Genomic DNA, 22528 nt, shown 5'->3' on the forward strand with positions numbered 1-22528 from the left:
ATTTGAGATATTAGACAAATTAAATATGAAGCCAGGTCACTCTCGGAGCATGTGCCAGTATCCCTTGAACTCTGTCTGAACGATGATAGGGAAGGGATAGCATAGGAGATGGTGTACATCTGGGATGTTAACTATAAAAAGGTTAAAATCCAACTGGTGTGGGCTGCGCTTAAGGCCTTTATCAGGGGGTTATTAGTTAGCAACATCTCTAACTTGAAAAGGGGGTATCCAATGAAAGAGAGGACCTTGAAAGCAGCTGCACTTCATAGGATTAACCAGTTCTCCAGGAATAAAATAGAAGAGAATAGAAGCGTGATGACCAAGCAGAGGCTCTTTTTTAAGGGCCAGCAGAACAACTTTCATAACCATGCCAACATGTCCAGATAAAAAAGGATCCCATTATATAATAAACTGAGCTGGAATAGAAGTTTATTTTTCCTGTTATTTTATTCTAATTAATCCAAACATACATACAAAGAACGTTTACAACAAAAACATTTTTTTTTTATTTCTTAGAAAAATACAGTTCTAACCAGAAAAATGTATACATTTAAAAGAGCTTTTTTTCAACAAATTATTGAAAGGTTCCCATTTCATGACTGATTAACTGTCACTTAGACAAACTATACAAGCCAATGTCCAGTAAATCAATATGAATGTAATAAGTTTTTCTCAACTTTAATAGAAAATAAAATCTGAAATGTTGTAATTTGCTATATATAAATGTACATAGTAAAACTAGAATATATATATATATACCGGTATATACATTATTAGCACGCAAGATGATATCACAAACATTTGTAGAACATTAACTGATAGAACGTACCTGAATATACCAAAACTCCCCCATAGATGACAAACATAAAAATGATTCTGAAATATGTATGTTAATAGATCCCCAAATACTGGCCAAACTAATGAGACCAATATACCTTATAGACACTAAATACAAAGCGGATAGGAGATTTTTGGACATTTTGGACATACAAAAGAGTACAGAATCTTTTGGCACGCACACCACTACCCTCAATTAATGAATCTCTCTTTGAAAGTATTATAAACCCTTCAAATAAAATTTCATTAAAATATAAACGGCATGAAAGTAAAAATTAAATATATTTCTAAAACAGCGTTGATTGGCTCTGCCTCGGACTCTATGTTTGGGCATCCTTCTAAGAGAAAAGCCAGTAAAAGTTCAACCATGGCAGAACGACGGCCTAGTGATTGAAATCTCTTCATTCGATTTTTGTAGTGTTCAGCAAAGATGTAAAAATAGATTATATAAATTATATATTTCATATTACTATGTACAATTTGGCAGTAAGGTGCAAATTATTTTTGTTTAGGTATTCCACTCGGCAAATAAAGAGCATTTTTTTTGTATATTTTGACAAAAAGTCATACAGTAGATATAGGTGATATTGGCACTGTAACAAGCCATGCACCTGTATGCCCATCCCATGAAAAAAGGCAGATTTTTATCCATTGTAAGTAAACATTAATGATTCCTTATGAATAACTGCAAGCAAGATATTGGTAACTATGAAGAATTGATACATGAAGTATATTTGAAAATTGTACATTTTCATTTTATAAACCTTTATTAGCTAAAACTGTAATTGTGCAGCTAAAGGAGACGTTACATCCCATAAAAAAAAAACACTGGGCAGTTACTCAGGAAAGCATGGATATTTTGGGTAGACATGGAGAAACAAGCACACAGTGTTTTCGGGCCTTTTGTCATGAATTGTCTAACATTATAGTAAACCATTGTTTCCCTTTCTGAGCCAGAAGACGCATAGAAACAGACAAAAAATGTACTTATTTTTCCATCATGGATGAGGTTTAAATGAATCCAGTCAGTAAACCTGCATGTTTTAGGACCAAGTTTTGGAAAGATTATGGGGGAAAACCCGCCCCCCTAGGATCCCATCCTTTGGTATCATTCAAGTCCCAGACTTGTGACATAGACTAGTGCAGAATTTTACCCAGATAAACCAAGAGAAGCTTAAGAATGTATTCCTGGGTTACAAGCCGCTTCTCTTCTTCCTTAGGGCACCTTGGTTGCTGTTCGGTTTGAGCTCGGCATGCTGCACCTGAAAAAAGTAAACAGACATGACGTTTGCTATTAAGTAATTCTAGCTTTCTTCAGAGTGAGTTAATGGCTCCCCAAGGAAATACTCGGTGAATCCACAGAACATTTCGGGGTAATGAATCATTTTCAAAACATAAAAACACTGAGAATTAATTGGTAGCCGGAATGGAGTTACTTCTACATGTGCAAATATTAAGTGCAGATCTTGTTTTAATGAGACAGAGCGGTTTCTAACAGATTTTAGCAGTGGCAAATAGGTGTCTTTTTTACTGACTTATGGCTATTACAATGTGCTACACAAGTGAATTAAAAAGCCCCGAGGGAAACAACAAAAAAATGCACATTAGTGAAATGTAACAAGCGTACTACAAACCGATAAATAAGAATGACAAGCAGAAGAAAATAACACATTCATTGGACAAAGTGCTTGGTATGCTTGGTTTAACAGATTCACAGGTACATTCGGCTCAGAAAGACATAATGTAAGTGGTGGACTACCATCTGGGACTGGACAGGGTCTGCTTTCTAAATGGAAACAGACAGGTAAACTAACTTGTGAACATTTGCCTCTGGCAAAATAGAGCTAAAAAAAAAATGATACTCTTGCGGATCCAACAAGTGAAGCATCACAAAAGTACTGTAAATAGCAAATTACTGTATAATTGGTAGAATAATTAGGCTGAACAAAGCTCAATGTCCGATATCTGTAAGGAGCTCTTTGAGTCACCAATCCGGAAAACATTTTAACTAATCGCCAAGGCAATTAAAACTGCACTACATATACCAGCATGCAATTCAGTGCCGAGACCCTCATCAATGGCTGAGAAAATCGCAAAAAGAACATATTAGGAGCACAGTGGCAAGTGACATTTATTATGCCGAAAAAGTGAATACAAGTCACCTATTAATGTATTGTTATTATCCATATTGCTTCCTTTGTTGGCTAGACTCATTTTTTCATCACATTATACACTTCTTGTTACCACGGTTACGACCACCCTTCAATCCAGCATCAGTGGTGATGCTTGCACACTGTAGAAAAAAAGCACTTTTTTCCTATAGTGTGCAAGCACGGCCACCGATGCTGGATTGCAGGGTGGTCGTATCCATGGAAACAAGAAGTGTATAATGTGATTAAAAAAAGAATCCAGCCAGCAAAGGAAGTACCTGCTGTAGTGAGACAGCCCCTTTAACTCTGCACAATTTTTACGATTTTTTACGATCAATCGAGTAATTTAATAAGAAAAAATGAATTAATAGACTGTTTTACTTTTTAAAAACTCATCGGACCCCCTGCCATCAGTCCCCAAAAGACTTTGTTCCCCCCTGTGCGATCAGCCCAAGTGCATCAGTTCCCCCTAGTGCCATCAGCTCCGTTCCCCCAGTGCCTTCAGTTCTCCCCCACTCCAGTGCCATCAGCTGCCCCCGTGCCATCAACTGCCCCCCAGTGTCACCAGCTGCCACACCAGTGCCATCAACTCCGTTCCCCCAGTGCCTTCAGCTCTCCCCCACTCCAGTGCCATCAGCTTGCCCCCCAGTGAGCATGGAGTGCTGCACTGGGCGACAGCCTCACTGGGAGCCGTGACATCAGTGACACAGGGCTGACACAGGGGGCGCCAGGCGGGGGACATGGACCGGCTGCAGAGTATCCTGCCCCATCAGCCCCCTCATCACTTACTGTCCATGCCCGGGACAGGGAGAGGTTGTGCCCCCAGCTGCTACTCCACAGCCAGCTCCAGGTTCGAAGCGAATGTGATGCACACAAGCGATGAGCTTCTGCATGGTGACCGGAGCGCAGATCTACCGTCACACTGGGAATCAGCATCAGCCCTGCCTGGTACTCCGCAGATATTCGCCATGCAGTGGCTGAACGGGCTATCACAAGGCACTGTGGGAAGAGGGCAGCCGCGGCGGTGCATGCTGGGTAACGTGACCGGTGACTGAGGACACATGGGCGGGCGAGCGGCTGCAGGTACAGGACGGTGCCGGGCGCTGTGCAAACTGGAACCATATGTTCTGCAGTTATCTGTCAGAGTGACTGTGTTCTTCAGCTGTGAAAACCACAGACACGCATGAACACATATGTGTGAATTGTGTTAGCTGCTCATCTATAAAGTGCACTGACCTGACGATGTGTCAGGAAGAAAGTGCAGCGAGGCATCGGCCGGCGGGTGACCATGGAGCAGTGAATAATCGCAAGCGCTTCACTCCCGCTCCGTGGTCACATTACACAAACGAATCCTTGAAGCAAAAAATTTGCAGCGAGGAATTTTGTGTCAAATTACTCGATTTAATCGTTTCAGCCCTACTGGCAACCCCAAGATAAGGCAGCTATTGGAGTTGGCACTTACATAGAAGTCTATAAAAAGAGTAGAGCTTCTGGTCAGTAAGACATAACAGATTGATAAACAGAAGCAATAAAATACTGTGCCATTTCACCTAATGCAGGCATAAAAGTCTAAATACTTTTTAGTAAAAATGTAAACAATGACTTCCAGCAAATATGTGAATTTTGCAACTTCAATTCTGACCAGCAAATCATCAAATCCATTTGAACCATACATTACAGATAAGACTATCATACTTGGGTGTGTTAGTAGGAGAAGTTTAGTAAATTTATAGGTCACAATCATACAGGATCATCAGAACAGAACCAAAAATAAGGAAAACTTGCCTTTTGAACATCAGATGGTACCCTGGAGAGAAAATCTAGAAACTCATTATTTTCGATGGCGTATGGGTTCCGAAGCTTCTTTGTAAATTTATTGACGCCTGCAAAGAAAAATCCATTTGAGCTTATTTCTACTTTAAAAAGAATGAATGCCAGCACATCATCTGCGGCAGTGTGAGCAAATTCACAGGTTACGAATGAGTGTGAAAACCTGGTGTCCGGGTATTATTTGACTTTTTTTTCCTTATTTTCCCTCGGACTTAAAACTAATCACACATTAATTTCTCCAGACTGTGGAAGAAAAAAAAACAAAACCATAAAGGCCATCCAGTCTGTGCGGAAGTTCATGTCATATCTCATAGTATTTAACTTCAAAATTTAAGAACCTCATTACATTAGTGTGAAAATCTCCATGTCACACCGCATGCACATTAGGCAGATGGTATGACTAATGCCAGAGAAGTCTGTGTACTGTTATCACTAGGGCGGTTTAAGATTTGCACTACATAATATCTAGCATGTATAGTTACAGTTTTTTCTTCATTCTATGTACAAAATGCATAGAACACCTCGCACAAGGATATCCCACCCAATTGCTAGAGCATCAGACTTATATTGGTTCCCTGTCTCTTACTAAACACTAGCATATTAGCTGCAAAAATGTGCTGTAGAACGGAACCAAAAGGTAATAGAATACATGCCACACCATTTTACAGTTTAAGTAAATTTACAAGCTCATCAAACCTTTCATGTAACTGGTAAGAAGAGTAAGAGCCCGTCACCAGCTTCTAGCTTTATGCTAAAATCAGACTGAATTCCAGGGTAGCTACCTATATGTGTAATGCACATACAGGGCCTTGAAGCAGGACTGGGGTTTCAGGCAAAACAGAAACACCCATCTGTAGACTAATTTTGACAATTTTGTATACCTTTCCCTCTTAGTACAGCTGCTCTAAGCACTTCCTATCTGTATCTCTGCAAGCACAATCCATACTTTTCGTGGCATAATCAGAATCCAAAAACAACAATTTACATAAAATGGTTTTCCCGCATTTTGATATTGATGGCCTACTCATAAGAGAAGCCATCAGATCTACAGGAGTCCAACACCTTGCACCACTGCCAATCAGCTGTTTGGGAGTAGCTCTGGAACTACTAAGCTCCGTCCATTGTGCAGTGGATGGATCTGGCTGCTGCAGAGCTGCTCTAGTACAAGTAAATGGGAGCAGTGCTAGAGTAACCAGATCAGTCCACAATACAATGGATGGGGCGGTGTAGTTCCAGAGCCTCACCTAAACAGTTTATCAGCGAGTTGCGAGTTGTCCGACCCGGACCAATCTTATATCGACAGCCTATCTTGAGGCTAGACAATCAATATGAAAACTGAAAAATCCAGTTAAAGTGGTCTTCCATGATATGCAACCCTGGCTATCATTAGCACCAAATAAGGGGTCTGCCTCTCACGATCAGCCATCTGAAGGGGGTACAGCACTCATGTGAGTGATGCAGCCTCTTCAATGTTTACCTCAGTCCATCTAACTGCATGTTGTCTACTTGGTATTGACATTACAAAGTTATGACAGCATCATCCTATTGACTTGAACGGAATGAAGCTGCCATACTACAAGGACCACCACTACTATATTTGCAATTCTCATTGGTGAAGGTCCTGATTGTTGTTGATGGCCTAACCTAAGCCCCAACACCTTTACCCACCAGAAATGAACACTGCACCACCACTTTTTGCGATGGTGGTAGGCAGGAATCCTGGATTTTCAAGTAAGGGTCATTGCTTCATTTGGTTAAATTTATGATAACTGGGACCATTGCTGTGTATTGATTCTACCAATGGTACTCCAATATGTTCATGCTCATGCGATATACAGCTTTCTGATTTCATGCTTATGTACTTACCCCAGATGAGAATGATGTACCTTAATGGTATAAAATACAGAATAACAGTTCCAACCAAAAGTATGGAACAGGCGAGTAAAGAGAGAAACGGGACGCTCCAATTAAATGTACTGAAAGAAGAAAACAAAAACATTTTTTTTTTTGTGGAATTTCCTTAGGAACAGGTAACAAAATAAACACATTACTAGAGGTTCACAAGCTGACATAGAAACAATTCGTATTTCTACTACCGTAGACACAAAATAATGTACAGGGTTAAAGAGATGAAAATGTTCTGTAACCCAGGGCATGGGAAATATACAGTCAACTGCCTCTGCCTTGTGTGTCATTGTGCTATATAAATAATCAATGTTAAAAATGAATACATTTTACACACATAACACCAAGTCCATTTTGTGTGTGCCATTTCCTCCATCCGATGCTCTTGCATGAATGCACAGACCCATCCATGAACACCACGCTACGTACACTGACAGCAGGTGTTTGAGAGCTCATGTGGCTGGTCCACCTCCCAGAACCATTTAAGTGTTCTGTACTATACTTGCTGTTTCACAGTGGCTTTCTTATTTTAAGCCCCATGGTACTAGGCTTTACTGAAAATAAACTGCCTGCCTGTGATGCATGCTGAACAGGAGACACACAGTGTAATCAGGAGGGGGTTCAGCCAGGCTCCTGGGGAGTTTAAAAAAGGTCGGAAAGTATTTTTTCCTTCAATGACTTTAAAACCAGTAACAAAAAGATGCACTGACAAAGCAGCAGTAAGTCAAGACAAAGAAACATCACAGAATAAGTGTTTTTTCCAACATGTTCAGCTAATGAAATAACGCAAACCCACTGCACACAAGTCCGGAGAATATCACTTTTTCTGGCCTACTGTGTACTGCAGTAGACACTAGGATAACGGCCTCATGAGAGAATAGGTTCAAGGAAATCCAGAAAAAAAATAATACAACTGTACAACTAGGTCTATACAGGCGATTTACAGCTCTGTATTAGAAAGCCACAACCTAAACTGCTATAGTACTCAAACAGAACAAAACGTATTAAGCTTAGGCTATGTTACCATCACATCTATGATGGCCATTTAGCGTGTTCACCGGGAAAGCCCCCAATACAGGTGCATTTCATTAAATTAGAATATCATTGTGAAATAAATTAACTTTTCAAATTCAATTCAAAAAGTGAAACTCCGCTATTATATGGATTCTTTACACACAGAGTGATCTATTTCAAGCTTTTATATTTTTTTAATGTTGATGATTAGGGATGAGCTTATCGGAGCTAGGGATGAATAGAATAGAAATCATAATAGAAGTCTATGGCCTGCATAATGGAGCTGTCCGGTTTCCGTTATGCTGGAGTCCTCTCCTGCATAACGGAAACCGGACAGATCCTTTATGCAGGCCATAGACTTCTATTATGACGGAATGAATAACGGAATGCCTCTAAAGGCATTCCAGTATGGAATTGCGTTATGGTCCGTAGTAACGGAATCCATAATGCAATTCAGTAAATACCACAAGATGAAACAAAAACGAATTTCAAAATATGAAATTCGCTCATCCCTAATCTGAGCCAATACATTCTAATACTATACGAAGCTCCTTCTCCATACAGTATTGTTACAAAGTTTTATGCGAATCGACTTCGGATGTTTAATCCGTAGTCAATTTGCTCTTCCCTATTGATGATTATGACTTACAGCTAATGAAAACCCAAGAGTCATCATCTCAGAAAACGTGATTGTTCTATAAGACCAATTAATAAAACTATTTTTAACACAGAAATGTTGGCCTACTGAAAACATACACAGTACTGTATATGCACTCAATACTTGGCCGGAGCTCATTTTGTATGAACTACTGCATCAGTGTGGTGTGGCATGGAGGAGATCAGCATGTGGCACTGCTGAGGTGTTTTGCAAGCCCAGGTTGCTTTGATAGCGTATGTTACTTCTGACAATCCCCCATAGATTCTCAATGGGGTTTAGGTCAGGTGAGTTTGTTGGCCAATCAGGTATTGGTACTTTTGGCAGTGTGGGAAGGTGCCAGGTCCAGCATCTCCATAAAGCTTGTCAGCAGAGGGAAGCATGGATTGTTCTAACATTTCTTGGTAGATGGCTGCATTGCTTTTGGACTTGATATAACACAGTGGACCAACACCAGTAGATGACATGGCTTCCCAAAATATCAGTGACTGAAAACTTCACACTGGACCTCAAGCAACTTGGATTGTGTGCTCTCAACTTTTCCGCCAGACTCTGGGTCCTTGATTTCCAAATGAAACACAAAATTTACTTTCATTTGAAAACAGGACTTGGACCCACTGAGCAACAGTCCAGTCCTTTTTCTCCTTAGCCCAGGTAAGACTCTTCTGGTGTTCTCTCTGGGTCATGAGTGACTTAATAGGTCTGTGTGTCGTGGCTCTTGAAGCCACAGTCCAATTCTTTTTGAACTTCCCCCAAATTCTTGAATGGCCTTTTCTTGACATTACATTCAAGGCTGCAGTAAACCCTGTTGCTTGTGCACCTTTTTCTACCACACTTTTTCCTTCCACTCAACTTTCCATTAAAATGATTGGATACAGCCAGCTCCTTTTTGCAATGACCTTTTGTGGCTTACTCTCTTCAGGAGCATACCAACGACTGTCTTCCAGACAACTCTTAAGTCAGCGGTCTTCCCCAATGATTGTATAGCCTGAGGAACCAGTTAAAGGCTTAGGAAACTTATGCATGTGTTTTGTGTTGATTAGCTGATCAGAGTGTGACACCATGAGTCTACAACATTAACTATTTTAAACAATATTCAAATTTTCTGAGATACTGACTTTTGGGTTTTCATTAGCTGTAAGCCATAATCATCAACTTTAAAAAAGAGATAAACACTTCAAATAGATCACTCTGGGTGTAATGAATCTATACATAGTAACATAGGAGTCTCACTTTTTTAATTAAATTACTGAAATCATGTAACTTTTCGATGATATTCTAATTTATTGAGATGCACTTTGTACAGTAGACAAAATATAACAGCTTTCCAATTAACTCAGTTTCTCTCCAGTGGCTGGTTTCTCAGATTTCACTGAGGGTCACATGACCTGTGATGTCAGCTTCTCTCCCTGCTCTGATAAAGGTCGTTTACAAGCCTGTAAACGAGACGTCACTGTGCTGGCCACACCCCCCTTCACTGCCGTCTGCTCTCTCCCCTAGGATTCTTAACCCTTTCAGCTGCACATACTGGCTAGCTGCAGCAGGCAATGGGGAGACAATTCTGGGCACAGGATCTGACAGACTAGAGAGAGCATTGCACAAGGTGGTAGGGGGAAGATCCTGTGTGTATTAGCAGTGTCATTATACAAGTGGGACTTGTAGTTCTACACTTACAAGTTTCTACAAAGAAAAAATATGGGGGATTCAGCCCGCACAACCCCTAGCAGGTGCAGATTGCTATGGCGAAATACAGATACAAACGCAAAAACACAAAAAGTGTGCGATTGCATTTTGTGTTCTTACAAGTTTCTGTTGATTCTCCCAGCACTCATGGCAGCTCTTGTATTCACTCTCTTAGCAGTGTCATTATACAGCTTGGACTTGTAGTCCTACACATACAACATGCTGCTGAGTCTCCCAGCAGACATGTCACTCAGGGCAGCTCTTGTATCCACTCCCTTAGCAGAGCAGGGGGAGGGGCAGACATGTCACTCAGGGCAGCTCTTGTATCCACTCCCTTAGCAGTGTCATTATACAGCTTGGACTTGTAGTCCTACACATACAATATGCTTCAGAGTCTCCCAGCAGGCAGACATGTCACTCAGGGCAGCTCTTGTATCCACTCCCTTAGCAGTGTTATTATACAGCTTGGACTTGTAGTCCTACACATACAACATGCTGCTGAGTCTCCCAGCAGACATGTCACTCAGGGCAGCTCTTGTATCCACTCCCTTAGCAGAGCAGGGGGAGGGGCAGACATGTCACTCAGGGCAGCTCTTGTATCCACTCCCTTAGCAGTGTCATTATACAGCTTGGACTTGTAGTCCTACACATACAATATGCTTCAGAGTCTCCCAGCAGGCAGACATGTCACTCAGGGCAGCTCTTGTATCCACTCCCTTAGCAGTGTTATTATACAGCTTGGACTTGTAGTCCTACACATACAACATGCTTCAGAGTCTCCCAGCAGGCAGACATGTCACTCAGGGCAGGACTTGTATTCACTCCCTTAGCAGTGTCATTATACAGCTGGGACTTGTAGTCCTACACATACAACATGCTTCAGAGTCTCCCAGCAAGCAGAGATGTCACTCAGGGCAGCACTTGTATTCACTCCCTTAGCAGTGTCATTATACAGCTGGGACTTGTAGTCCTACACATACAACATGCTGCTGAGTCTCCCAGCGGGCAGACATGTCACTCAGGGCAGCTCTTTTATTCACTCCCTTAGCAGAGCAGGGGGCGGGGCAGAGATTGTTTTTATTGCATGTAAACAAAGGGCCAAAAAAGAACCAGGGAAATGAGGATATATATATAATTTTTTTTGCATAAAACTTGCTTAGCTCAGTTATATATCAGATTTTCAGTGCTATATTATTTTTTTCATAACTCGGACAACCCCTTTAAGCATTGTGCGAACAGGGCGGTCCTGTGAATGTCTATTCTTAAATACAATTTTTTCGTTAACCTAAATAGTTTTGTTTGACAATCAGGTTGCAGATTACAGAAGGTCTCTAACAAATAACCTGACTCCATTTATGCAAATCTTTCACACTACACTGTCCAGTAAATGTAGCAGATTATAGAGCAGATTATTTGAATATGCATTTGGGATATGTGCTGGGAAGGTCACAGTCTAACAAATTGTTAGCTAAAATACTTGATCATAAACACTCAAATGGGTTGTCTCATGGCAAATGGAAATTTTTCATGTAGAGAAAGTTAATCCAAGGCACTTCATAATGTAATGTGATTGTCCATACTGCACACTTCTCGTTTCCATGGTTATAACCACCCTAAAATCCAGTGGTGTCCATACATGTAAACTAAAGGAAAAAGGGGCATCCTATGTGTACTCCCACAATCCCGGTCATCAGAGAGGGTGGCACTTTTTCCAATAGTGTGCAAGCACGACCACCGTTGCTGGATTTCAGTGTGATCATAACCATGGAAACGAGTAGTGTATAAAGTGATGGAAAAATGTATCTAGCCAGCAAAGGAGCCAATATGGACAATCACAATACATTAGTAAGTGACTTGTATTAATAAATGCCAGTTGCTGAAGTGAGATAACCCCTTTAACACCTATGCATTCTGGAGAAGGATTGTGCACAGAAAAAAAAAAAAAAAAAGTGGAAAACGTACTTTTTTATTCTCTCTCCAAAGCAAGCAATTTCTTCTAAAACATTTTGCACTGTAATAACTATGTCTTGTACCATTTGGATCCGGTCCCTGATACTCTTTTTCTCAGACTCCTGGACAACAGAATAAATAAAAGTACAATTTAAAAAAAGATAAAAAAAGATACTATTCTTATAAAGATTACTGAGCGAGCTCCTTGCATGTAACACACAACAGAAGTCAGCATTTTGCTTAACTTTGTCAGAGGAATAACGTATAAGAGCTGAACAGCCAGGACAAGCCTACTCGTGCTGCCGCAGCGAGACTTCATCTGGCAGTGCCATCGACGTCCTGCTGACTTTATTTACACGTTTCAGATTGAACCAAGAAATGTGGTTATAACACAGTTTAACAAGCACAACATTACTTCTGCTGTAACTATCAAGCTGCTCAGGAAGAGCAGACAGACTCAATCTGAGCAGCACAATAGAAATCGCATGGCATTTTTTATTGTAAAACATACAGAGAAGACACTTTGTTTAGAAAATGCATACAATTTCTAGTGTTTTGTTATTAAATTGTGGCATCCAAAATACATCACTGAGATTGTGATAAATGATTGAGGTATGTAACAGGACATACAAGGTTAAGGTGTATTCACACAGTATGGAAGACACACATACCAACCGCATAAACACTGCATCGAGGTGCCTACCCATCCACCTCAATGGGTCCGTGATCAGCACGGAAGAATAGGATGTGTCCTACCTTTTGTGGTGTGGCTGCACACAGAAAAGCTTCCACATCCGTGCGCCTGCTCCACAAAAGATTTAAAGCAGGCATCTCAAACTGCGGCCCTCCAGCTGTTGTAAAACTACAACTCCCACAATGCCCTGCTGTAGGCTGATACCTGTAGGCTGTCCGGGCATGATGGGAGTTGTAGTTTTGCAACAGCTGGAGGGCCGCCGTTTGAGATGCCCGATTTAAAAGAATAGAAATTTAATTTGTAGGCCTGAAGTACACAGGGAACATTTCCAAATGCATATGCTGAATGTACAACCCTTGCCTAGACTCCAGTGACTCAGTTCTCTATAGGATTTGGACATAGGCTTTAAGTAGATTTATCAGGAACATTTCGAAACATACAGTGGCCATGTATCACCAGTGGTATGAACATGGCCTAAAGACGGTTTGATGGCAACTGATTTCATATTTTGAAACTTATAAAAGGATACAAACTGTGAAAATATAAAATAAAATGTTAAACTGCAGTCAGAAAAACTAGACAAATGTATCCAGAAATGTAAAATTACAACAAAATAATGTGAAATACGGGGCATAAAATAATCAGGGAGAAAGAAAACAGATGTCCTAAATGGAGGGCTCAGAACTCCATATATCTGGCAAATACCAAAAAACTCTGTCAGGACGCAAATTTATTAAAACACATTCTAAAGGGGAATTTAATATGAAGAGGTGAAACTCAATTATGTTTGTTTAAAATTCCAAGGGAAACCTTTGACAAAGGCAGAAAAGCTATAATCTGGAGCACGACTGCTATTCCTCAATATTTTAATCATGGAATATGTGCTGGTATGTTCAATTGCTCCAGTTCTTTCAATCAAAACACATACAAAAAGGTCAAGGCATTCAGGAAGGCAAGAAACTTTCAACATTAAGAACAGTCTTTTCTTAAGAGGGTTCAGAATTAATTAACATCTTGAAGTTACATTTTCTATTTTGTTCTGCAACCAGATGTTCAACAGTGAAGGTTTTATGCAGAACCCTTTCAATGGAAGCAAACTATGATGTAATTGTTCCATCATATCCCAGACTACAGAGAGCTGGCTTTCTGCATGATGCGGTCTGAACTATCCCATCTAACAGAAGAACATGCGGAGAACGGAGCCCAGTGTGGTTCATCCGGGAAAAAGATGCTCAATAAGGGTTGTGTTATCATTTAAAGATCTTCTCTGTCCACTGTGACCTGTGGAAACCTATATGTATGTCTATGTGCTTATAGGAGAAAGGACATCAGATATACATGACTAGCAGTCCTGGCTTCAAACAAATAAGCATCATGTTCTCCAGCAGAACAAGGCATACACTATTATGCAAGTCAGTCTTCTTGCATTACAGAATCTTCAGTTGAAAAAACTTAAAGCAAAATACTTTTAATGCTGACCTGGTCGCCCCACTTTTACGCCTCATGCACACGGCCATTGCCTTATTGCGGCCCGCAAACAGCGGGTCCGCAATATGCTCCCTGCATCACGAATGCGGACCCATTCAATTAAATGGGTCCACAATCCTGAGCTGCGGTGCGAAACGGAGGCACAGAACCACACAGAAGCACTACGTGGTGTTTCTGTCCGTGTCTCCGCACTGCAAAAAAAAAATTTATATAGAACATCTTCTATTTTTTTGCGGTGCGGACGGATCATGGACCCATTCAAGTTGACTGGGTCTCAATCCGTCCTGGCCGCCGCACGGAATGGCCGCACAACAGCCGTGTGCATGAGGCCTTAGTCCCAGTGGACTGGCACTGTCAAGCTCTCGGAGTGACCATTTAATTGCATGGTCTACCATTTCTTTGAAATAGCAAAATGTAATACTGCATTTCTTTTGCAGCTAATGCTCCCAGCATACACAGAGCATTAAAAGGGGTTGTCCGGGCTTTTATTATTGATGGCCTATCCACAGGATAGGTCATCAATATCAGATCGGCGGGGTCCGACTCCCGGTACCCCCACCAATCAGCTGTATGAGGAGAGTGTGCATGCAGTGCGCACGTGGAGTCTTCCTTCTCTCTTCCTGTCCACTGCTGTGGTCTACGGTCTTTGTCATAGACAGTAGCGGTGAACAGGAAGAGAGACGGGAGACAGCACATACAAACTGTGCGCGTCGTCTCCTTATACAGCTGATCGGCAGGGGTGCTGGACCCCCGCCGATCTGATATTGATAACCTACCCCATGGATAGGTCATCAATAGTAAAAGCCCAGACAACCCCTGTAAGGCCCCTTTACATGGCCCAATGCAGCAAGCGACGGTCGAGAAGAAAGCATTCCTTCCTGATATTCACTTGTTCATTGGTGGAGAAATAATCTGCATTTACATGCAGTGATCTCCTCCACAGTATGGGGTGGGGGATCACTAATGCCATTGCTTCTCCCCATACAGAATCATTGCATGAACGAATGAACCTTTACACAGGCAGATTATTGCTAACTAGTACCCATACAAATGCTCATTAGCAATAACCTGTCCAAACAAGTAGTGTAAAATGCCCTTAAAGTGCTGATGGCCTGGGCTCCTGAAGGACCGGCCCGCTTATGGAAAAATATTTTAAAGTGGACCTGTCATCATATGTTTCTCTATTTATTGGCAGCAAATTATGACAGGACCAGTGAGCCATTATACGAAATGGAGCAAAAATAAAAATAAAAATTGCGTATAACACACACCAATGCACCAGTGCATAGCTCTCTCCCACCACTGATTTTGAACCATTGGGAATCTTCCAGTACGAACAGAAGCAGTAAATCACTACTGAGCATTCAGGGACAGCGCTCTCCTCATGAATACAACAGGATCATAATTACGAGGTCCCTGTACTCTTATATAATCATCGTCATAGCACCTATTAACTAGACAGCATTCTGTTTGTACATTCAGTGCAACAGCATGCAGATCTTCAAAGAGATAGATTCTGTGTAATGTAATGGTTCTACTAAAATTGCTCCGGCTACAGGAATGTACGGATCATAATGTATGGCTGCAGTGAACGTTCGACCACTTATGGTTTAACTGCTGACCCATTGACTATCAACCGTTAGACATTATGGCTTGCGCTGATGAGGCTTAAAAGTCCGAGACTGGTCTGTTTCTATTAGTTGTGCTGTTCACGAGCTGAAACATGCCACTGGGAAAAGGGATCTTAGATGAACATGTTTTACATCTAAAGTGCTCGCTTGCACTTCAAGGAGTAATTCTGCCTGGCGATGAGCGTTATGGTTTTGCTGTGACAGCTCTTGCAAGGACTGTGCACTGGACGATGCATTAAGAGCCTATTGGAATTGTCAAACAAGTGGCATAATGATAATCTTTATGGCGACCCATGAAGACAGACAATTCAGTATTAGTCCTTCATTTCTGCAGGATCATCACTAAAGCAGATGCCAAATATTGCAACTAGTGTATGTTGTAAAGTATAATCTCAGGCAATGAGAAAAATAGCATTTATAATATGGGGCAATAACTGCAGTGCATTATTAACAAAAGCAAAAAGAATGGAGATTACTGATAAACCAGCACGGGCCTAACATGCCATTAATGCTACCTATAGTAAGTACTACTTGATTTTCCTGCATCGTTCACAAGGATCTCAGCAGTCTAGAAGATGGACACTTATTTTCAACACGTTGATCCAGTCACTCCACTTATCAGCCCCATTCTTGAGAAACAGATGTGCCCCGCGCTGTTCATCAGAATCGTGAGATTCTGCTTATACCTTATAAAAAAGGTTCACAGACATCTCTATTTCCAGCCGTTGGAAAACATGCTTTTTGCTTTTTCATGGCTGTTGGCTCCACTGTGTGGCTCACTCGTTTGGACTATTTTTATCAATCCATCAATATCATTGTACATGGTGTTTGGTGTCTGACTGAGCACATGCTATTGTAGCCTTCTAGAAGCAAACAAGCAAAATACCTCTGGGAGCCCTAAGTGATTTTAGACCTTCCGATGCACATCTTTACTGTACATTCTCCTGATCTTAAAATTACTGCTAACGTGAACAGTTAAAAAAAGAGAAAAAAAATATATAGGATTTGATCTATTTATACACCACCCTCCTATACTGGACATAGTCTTTTCTTCTTCCCCCATTGTAGAAGGATTAATTAAAAGATATGTTACTGTACTGCAAAACAACAACAACAAAAATCCTGATTTTAAAGGGCCACCCGTATAACATGCAAACCGTCTTATGTCAAATCAAATCAAAAAAAGGCAGATTTATTCTTTTAGACTTGACATTATTAGGCTGGTGTCAAACAGTTTTTTTTATGGTGTTTGAGAACTTTTGTGGATTTTGGTGCATTTTTTTTGCAGTGTTTTTTAGGTAAAAAATGAAAGTTCCAGATGTTGCATGGAAGTCTATGGGAGCTATTAAATGCTGGACAAGTCGCATTTTTCACCCTTAAGGCGGTTTTTCTTAAAAGGGGCTGTCCGGGTTCAGAGTTGAACCCGGACATACCCTTATTTTCACCCAGGCAGCCCCCCTGAGGCTAGCATCGGAGCATTTCATGCTCCAATGTGCTCCCTTGCCCTGCGCTAAACCACTTTCCCCACTGATTTCAACCCCCATTACCTGGCATTCCTCTACAGAATCCAACCTAGCATATACTAGCAATATGCTACCAATGTCTCAGATGAGACAACAACTTTAATGGTGTCTTTGCATGGCTTTTAACAATGCTTCCTATGAATGTCATATCCTCTATACAGGATAAGACATTCATAGGGGGGCACAAAATGATAGGAGGGCACAAAACACTACCAAACCTACATAAAGAGCCTTAAAAAGCCCTTCATCTGTTATGAAAACTGTTCTTCTAATGCATCAATGATATGCACTTAGTATTAACATCCGAGAGAGTTGTGGGCAGAGTTCAAAATGACAAATGCTGCTGTGACAAACAAACAACATTGCTGTATAAAAGGATTTATACACTGTATAAAGTGACTGTGCTCTTTGTTAGGGCAATATATGCATATCATAAGCATTGGCCTGTTCTGTCTAAGAAATGAGAAACGCAAACTAACGTTAATTACTTCTAATCTGTAATTAAAGAGGATCTGTCGCCAACTCCTGACTTTCCCCATGAAGTCATTCTGCACTGTGCTGCTCCTTTGTTACTCCTAAAAATGAACAACTGGGAGTTACCATTGCCTCTGTCTAAGGGGTGTGACACTGTCTGTTCAGAATGGACAGTGTAAGCGTGTGCAGGCGTACCCAACTGGTGACAGTTGTGAATTTACTCATACTTACAAGGTATTAAACTATTAAACAATATAGAGTTGTACTAAAAAGCGAATAAAAGCATATGCTAGCACAAACAGGCCAGGAACCCCGACAGAGGACCTGTCAACATGCCTTTTTTATATATATATATATATATATATATATATATATATATATATATATATTTATTCGCATTCTCTATGAATATAAACCTCACTTTGAGCCCTTTCTCTGTTATTCTTAATGTAAAGGCATGAATAAAATTACCATATGGTTTAACATATAAGACGCCCCAAAAGTGGGGGTGGGGGACGGGAAATTGCAGTGGATCTTACAGGACAAATACTAATGGGCCCTTCCATTATGGAAGTGCTCATTAGTAAAGTAGTATTGGGAAGCGGTGAATCGAGCGCTCCTTGTGCTGGCTGCAATGTTTGCTCCCTGGTTGTTTTCTGCCGATGCCATATGCTGTGCTGTGACTGCCCACAGCGTGCGAACGTAGGAATGCTCTTTGACGACCTGCTGTGCGAAGTCGGGTCAAAGCACAACGCGGCAGGAAGAGGATATCCCAGGTGGTGGGCGTCATCCGGAGCAGGAGAGGCGGGTTGATTTATTTCTCTTGTCTGATCTAAGGTCTGAATAACATTGGGAGTCTGATGAAAAAAATGTTTTTTCTTATCTTCCTCCTCTAAAACATAGGTGCGTCTTATAGGCAGGCATCAGGTGAAAAATATGGTAATTACCATCCCCCTTGTCAATGGAGAATTTCTCTCCATACTCTGGCACTGTCCAATGTCACTGTGTAGATATACACACACACTAGCAGACTGCTTAAAAGGGGTTTTTCAGGCGTAAAATATTGTTTCCTATACTCATTTTTGAAGACTCAACATGCGCTGTACGTGGAGTTTACACATACACATGTATCTGCCATATTTTAGCACTTTTGGCTCCGCAGACTTCATCTCTAACTCTCAGATGTCCCTGAGATAGGTGTTGGGACTAGCTGTTAAGATGTCTCATCATAGCCTACACGGAGACAGGAGATTCTGCTCCCTAACTCACTCACTCAGAAGCACCATATGACATAGTATTAAAAAGTACTGTGAGGTACTGATGTTAATACAGCACTTTGCTTAAGGTACAATACTTTTTATTAGCTGCCTCCATGTCTATGTCTATCTGCTTGTTTCTTACTCTCTCTTCTTCCCCCTTTTCTCTGATAAGATATATTACAATGTTTTTTATATTCATCTGTACTAATGATTTATGCAAAGTTGTGTAAAAGTTAGTAACTGTTTAAAGTTCTTAAATGTGGAAGTAATGTTTGGAAACGCTTACTTTTTCATCATCCTCATCGTCTTCTCCAATATCCATCCCATCCTGTAAGAAAATGTAATTTAAAAACTCAAGCCAGAAATTACAGAGTACATACAAGGCTCATATGAAAGATATACTTTTACCTAATCCAAGCTGTGGTTGTCTACACGTAACTGCGCCATCTAATAAGTGCATTATCTAATTATTTAAGGGGTTGTCTACCTTTGTTAAAGTAATGAGCTCAATTCACTACAAAGTTGATAGAGCCGTCTGCTTCTGGCTCTACTGCCAAACAGCTGATGAGCAGAGGTGCAGGGTGTTAGCTAGTGATCGTCTATCCTCAGGATAGACTATGACTTAATAAAAGATGGACTACCCCTTTGAAGGGATTGTTCCACTACGCAGTTTTATGAATGTAACTACAGCTACACATACATGCACACTCCCTACAACTATATGGAACTGCTGGAGATAGTGGAGCACTTGTACTCTCCATCAGTACAAATAAGTTGAATGAAGCCCAGTGTGCGAGTATTACCACTGCACCATTCAAAGGGGGCAAACACAGGGCTCCCGTTCTGGTGACTGACGAGGGCTCCAGCAGTTGTACCCCCACCAATCAAATAATTTACCCCCTTCCTGTGAATAAGCAAAACATCTTAGTAATGGGACAACCCCTTTAAGGACTGGCAGCATTTTCTGAAAAAACATGAAGCCATATACTGTAAATGTACTCCTACCCATTGAGTGTATTCCATGAAATCCAATGGCCTAAATATATACATTCAGTATGTGAAGTTGTTATTTGTCGAAATGATGTAAAGGAAACCAATGCCCCCTCCAGACATTAAAGGATTAGAGGTGAGCAATCATTTTACTCCCTCAAGGAAGTCTAGTGGCTAGAGACCTTTTTTTTATAAGATAATTAGACTACCGCCACGGGATAAACACAATCACATTTTGTCTTCTGAAGGAAAAGCATATGTATTCTCTTCCTATAACTGAAATGAAAGTATAAGGCAAAAATCAATACTACTCTTTGCTTACCAGGTTGTCCTGAGTGCTGACCTTCCCAGTCGTGATCATGGTGAAGTTGTACACGAAGAGAAGGAGAAGAAACAAAGGTATCATGTAAAGCTCCAGATTCCAGAGGGTCACAACAAATATCTACAACGCAAGACAAAATGAAAGACATAAGGACACATGGGAGTCTCTTCAATAAATCATATAGAATGGTGTAGTAGTGGATCATGTTTGTACAGAAATATCAACCATGAAAACTACAGGGGAGTGTGGTTGATATCATACAAAAAAAAATTACAGTATTTGTAGGCCACTGATGCGAAGAAAAAGTTGGGACTTAATTTCAGGAATCTCTAAGCAGTATTAAAGGGGTAGTCCCACGAAACGTATTCTACAGTTTTCAAACCAGTACCTGGATCTGAATACTTTAAGTGGATGTAATTAAAAATGTTGCATAGCCACTGAGTTATCTAACCCCTTCAGGACCCTGCTATTTTTCACCATAAGGACCAGGCCATTTGTTTTGCAAATCTAACACGAGTCACTTTATGTGGCGATAACTTCAAAACTCTTTTACTTATCCAAGCCATTCTGAGAATGTTTTCTCGTCACATATTGTACTTCATGACAGTGGTAAAATGGAGTCAAAATATTAGATTTTTATTTATAAAAAAATACCAAATTTACCCAAAATTTGGAAAACTTCAATGTTTAAAATTTCAATTTATCTGCCTTTAAAACAGATAGTGATACCTCCTAAAATAGTTATTACTTTACATTTCCCATATCTCTACTTCATGTTTGGATCATTTTGTAAACAACATTTCTCTTTTTTTGGGACCTTAGAAGGCTCAGAAGCAAATCTTAAAATAATTATGAAAATTTCCAAAACCCAATTTTTAAGGACCAGTTTCAGGTCTGAAGTCACTTGGTGGGGTTTATATAATAGAAATTAGAAACCACCCAAAAATGGCACCATTTTAGAAACGACACCCCTCAAGGTATTCAAAACTGGTTTTACAAACTTTGTTAACCCTTTAGGTGTTCCATGTAGATGAAATTTCTGAATTTCACTTTTTTTTTTGCAGATTTTCCATTTTAATAATTTTTTTCCCAGTAACAAAGCAAGGGTTAACAGCCAAACAAAACTCAATCTTTATTACCCCCGATTCTGTAGATCACAGAAACACCCCACAAGTGGTCGTAAACAGCTATACGGGCACACGACAGGGCGCAGAAGGAAAGAAACGCCATATGGTTTTTGGAGGGCATATTTCACTGGGATAATTTTTAAGTTTCCACGTCACAATTGAAGACCCCCTGATGCACCCCTAGAGTAGAAACTCCCAAAAAGTGACCCCATTTTGGAAACTATGAGATAAGGCGGCAGTTTTGTTGATACTATTTTAAAGGTACATATGATTTTTGGTTGCTCTATATTACACTTTTTGTGATGCGAGATAACAAAAAATAGCTGTTTTGGCAGTTTTAACTTTTTGTTTTTTAAAATGTTCATCTGACAGGTTAGATCGTGTGCTATTTTTATAAAGCAGGTTGTTACACATGCGACAATTGTTTCAGTCTTACATAATAAAGCATCTTTGAAAAGATTATTTTTTTTAAGCGTCTCCATATTCTGAAAGCCATAGTTTTTTGGGTTTTTTTTGACTGTCTTATGTAGGGGCCCCTTTTTTCGGTATGAAATGAAGTTTTGATTGGTACTATTTTAGGGTACATATGACATGGTATTACACTTTTTGTGATGTAAGGTGACAAATAAAATGGCTTTTTTGACTTTTTTTTTTAAAGGTGTTCACTTGAGGGGTTAGGTCATGTGATATTTTTATACAGCAGGTTCTTAAGGATGTGGCAATACTCAATATGTCTGGTTTTCTTTTTTTGATAAATTTCTGTGTTTTATTTTGGGGATTTATTTATAAAAAAAAAAATTATTATGAAAAACACTAACTTTTTTTTTCACTTTTTATTTTTGTCCCACTTTGGGACTTCAACTTCTGAGGGCTGGATCTCATAGGCTTCTGAAGAAGGCAAGCCCCGATGTCTATGGAAGGCATCGGGCTTGCCTTCTCTGCCATCGGGTCCCCGCCACTGCAGTGCGGGGACCCGATGGGGAAGCGGAGGGCACC

The 22528-nt window shown here is 40.4% G+C and overlaps 1 protein-coding gene across 4 annotated transcripts in view; it reads right to left on the minus strand.

Annotated features, from left to right (window-relative positions):
• Window positions 1-428: 428 nt before the first annotated feature.
• The window catches only part of MCTP2 (multiple C2 and transmembrane domain containing 2), a 167087-nt gene continuing 144987 nt past the window's right edge, over window positions 429-22528 (minus strand). For all 4 annotated transcript variants that reach the window (XM_044279440.1, XM_044279443.1, XM_044279442.1 and 1 more), the window contains exons 18-23: window positions 20406-20525; window positions 19380-19421; window positions 12037-12146; window positions 6684-6793; window positions 4773-4870; window positions 429-2099 (exon numbers count right to left, since the gene is read on the minus strand). In XM_044279440.1, the coding sequence (XP_044135375.1) occupies window positions 2031-2099; window positions 4773-4870; window positions 6684-6793; window positions 12037-12146; window positions 19380-19421; window positions 20406-20525 (549 nt within the window). In that variant the 3' untranslated portion in view covers window positions 429-2030. The remainder of the gene's footprint in view (window positions 2100-4772; window positions 4871-6683; window positions 6794-12036; window positions 12147-19379; window positions 19422-20405; window positions 20526-22528) is intronic.

The sequence above is a fragment of the Bufo gargarizans genome, chromosome 2 (genome assembly GCF_014858855.1).
Source record: "Bufo gargarizans isolate SCDJY-AF-19 chromosome 2, ASM1485885v1, whole genome shotgun sequence".
Classification (NCBI taxonomy): domain Eukaryota; kingdom Metazoa; phylum Chordata; class Amphibia; order Anura; family Bufonidae; genus Bufo; species Bufo gargarizans.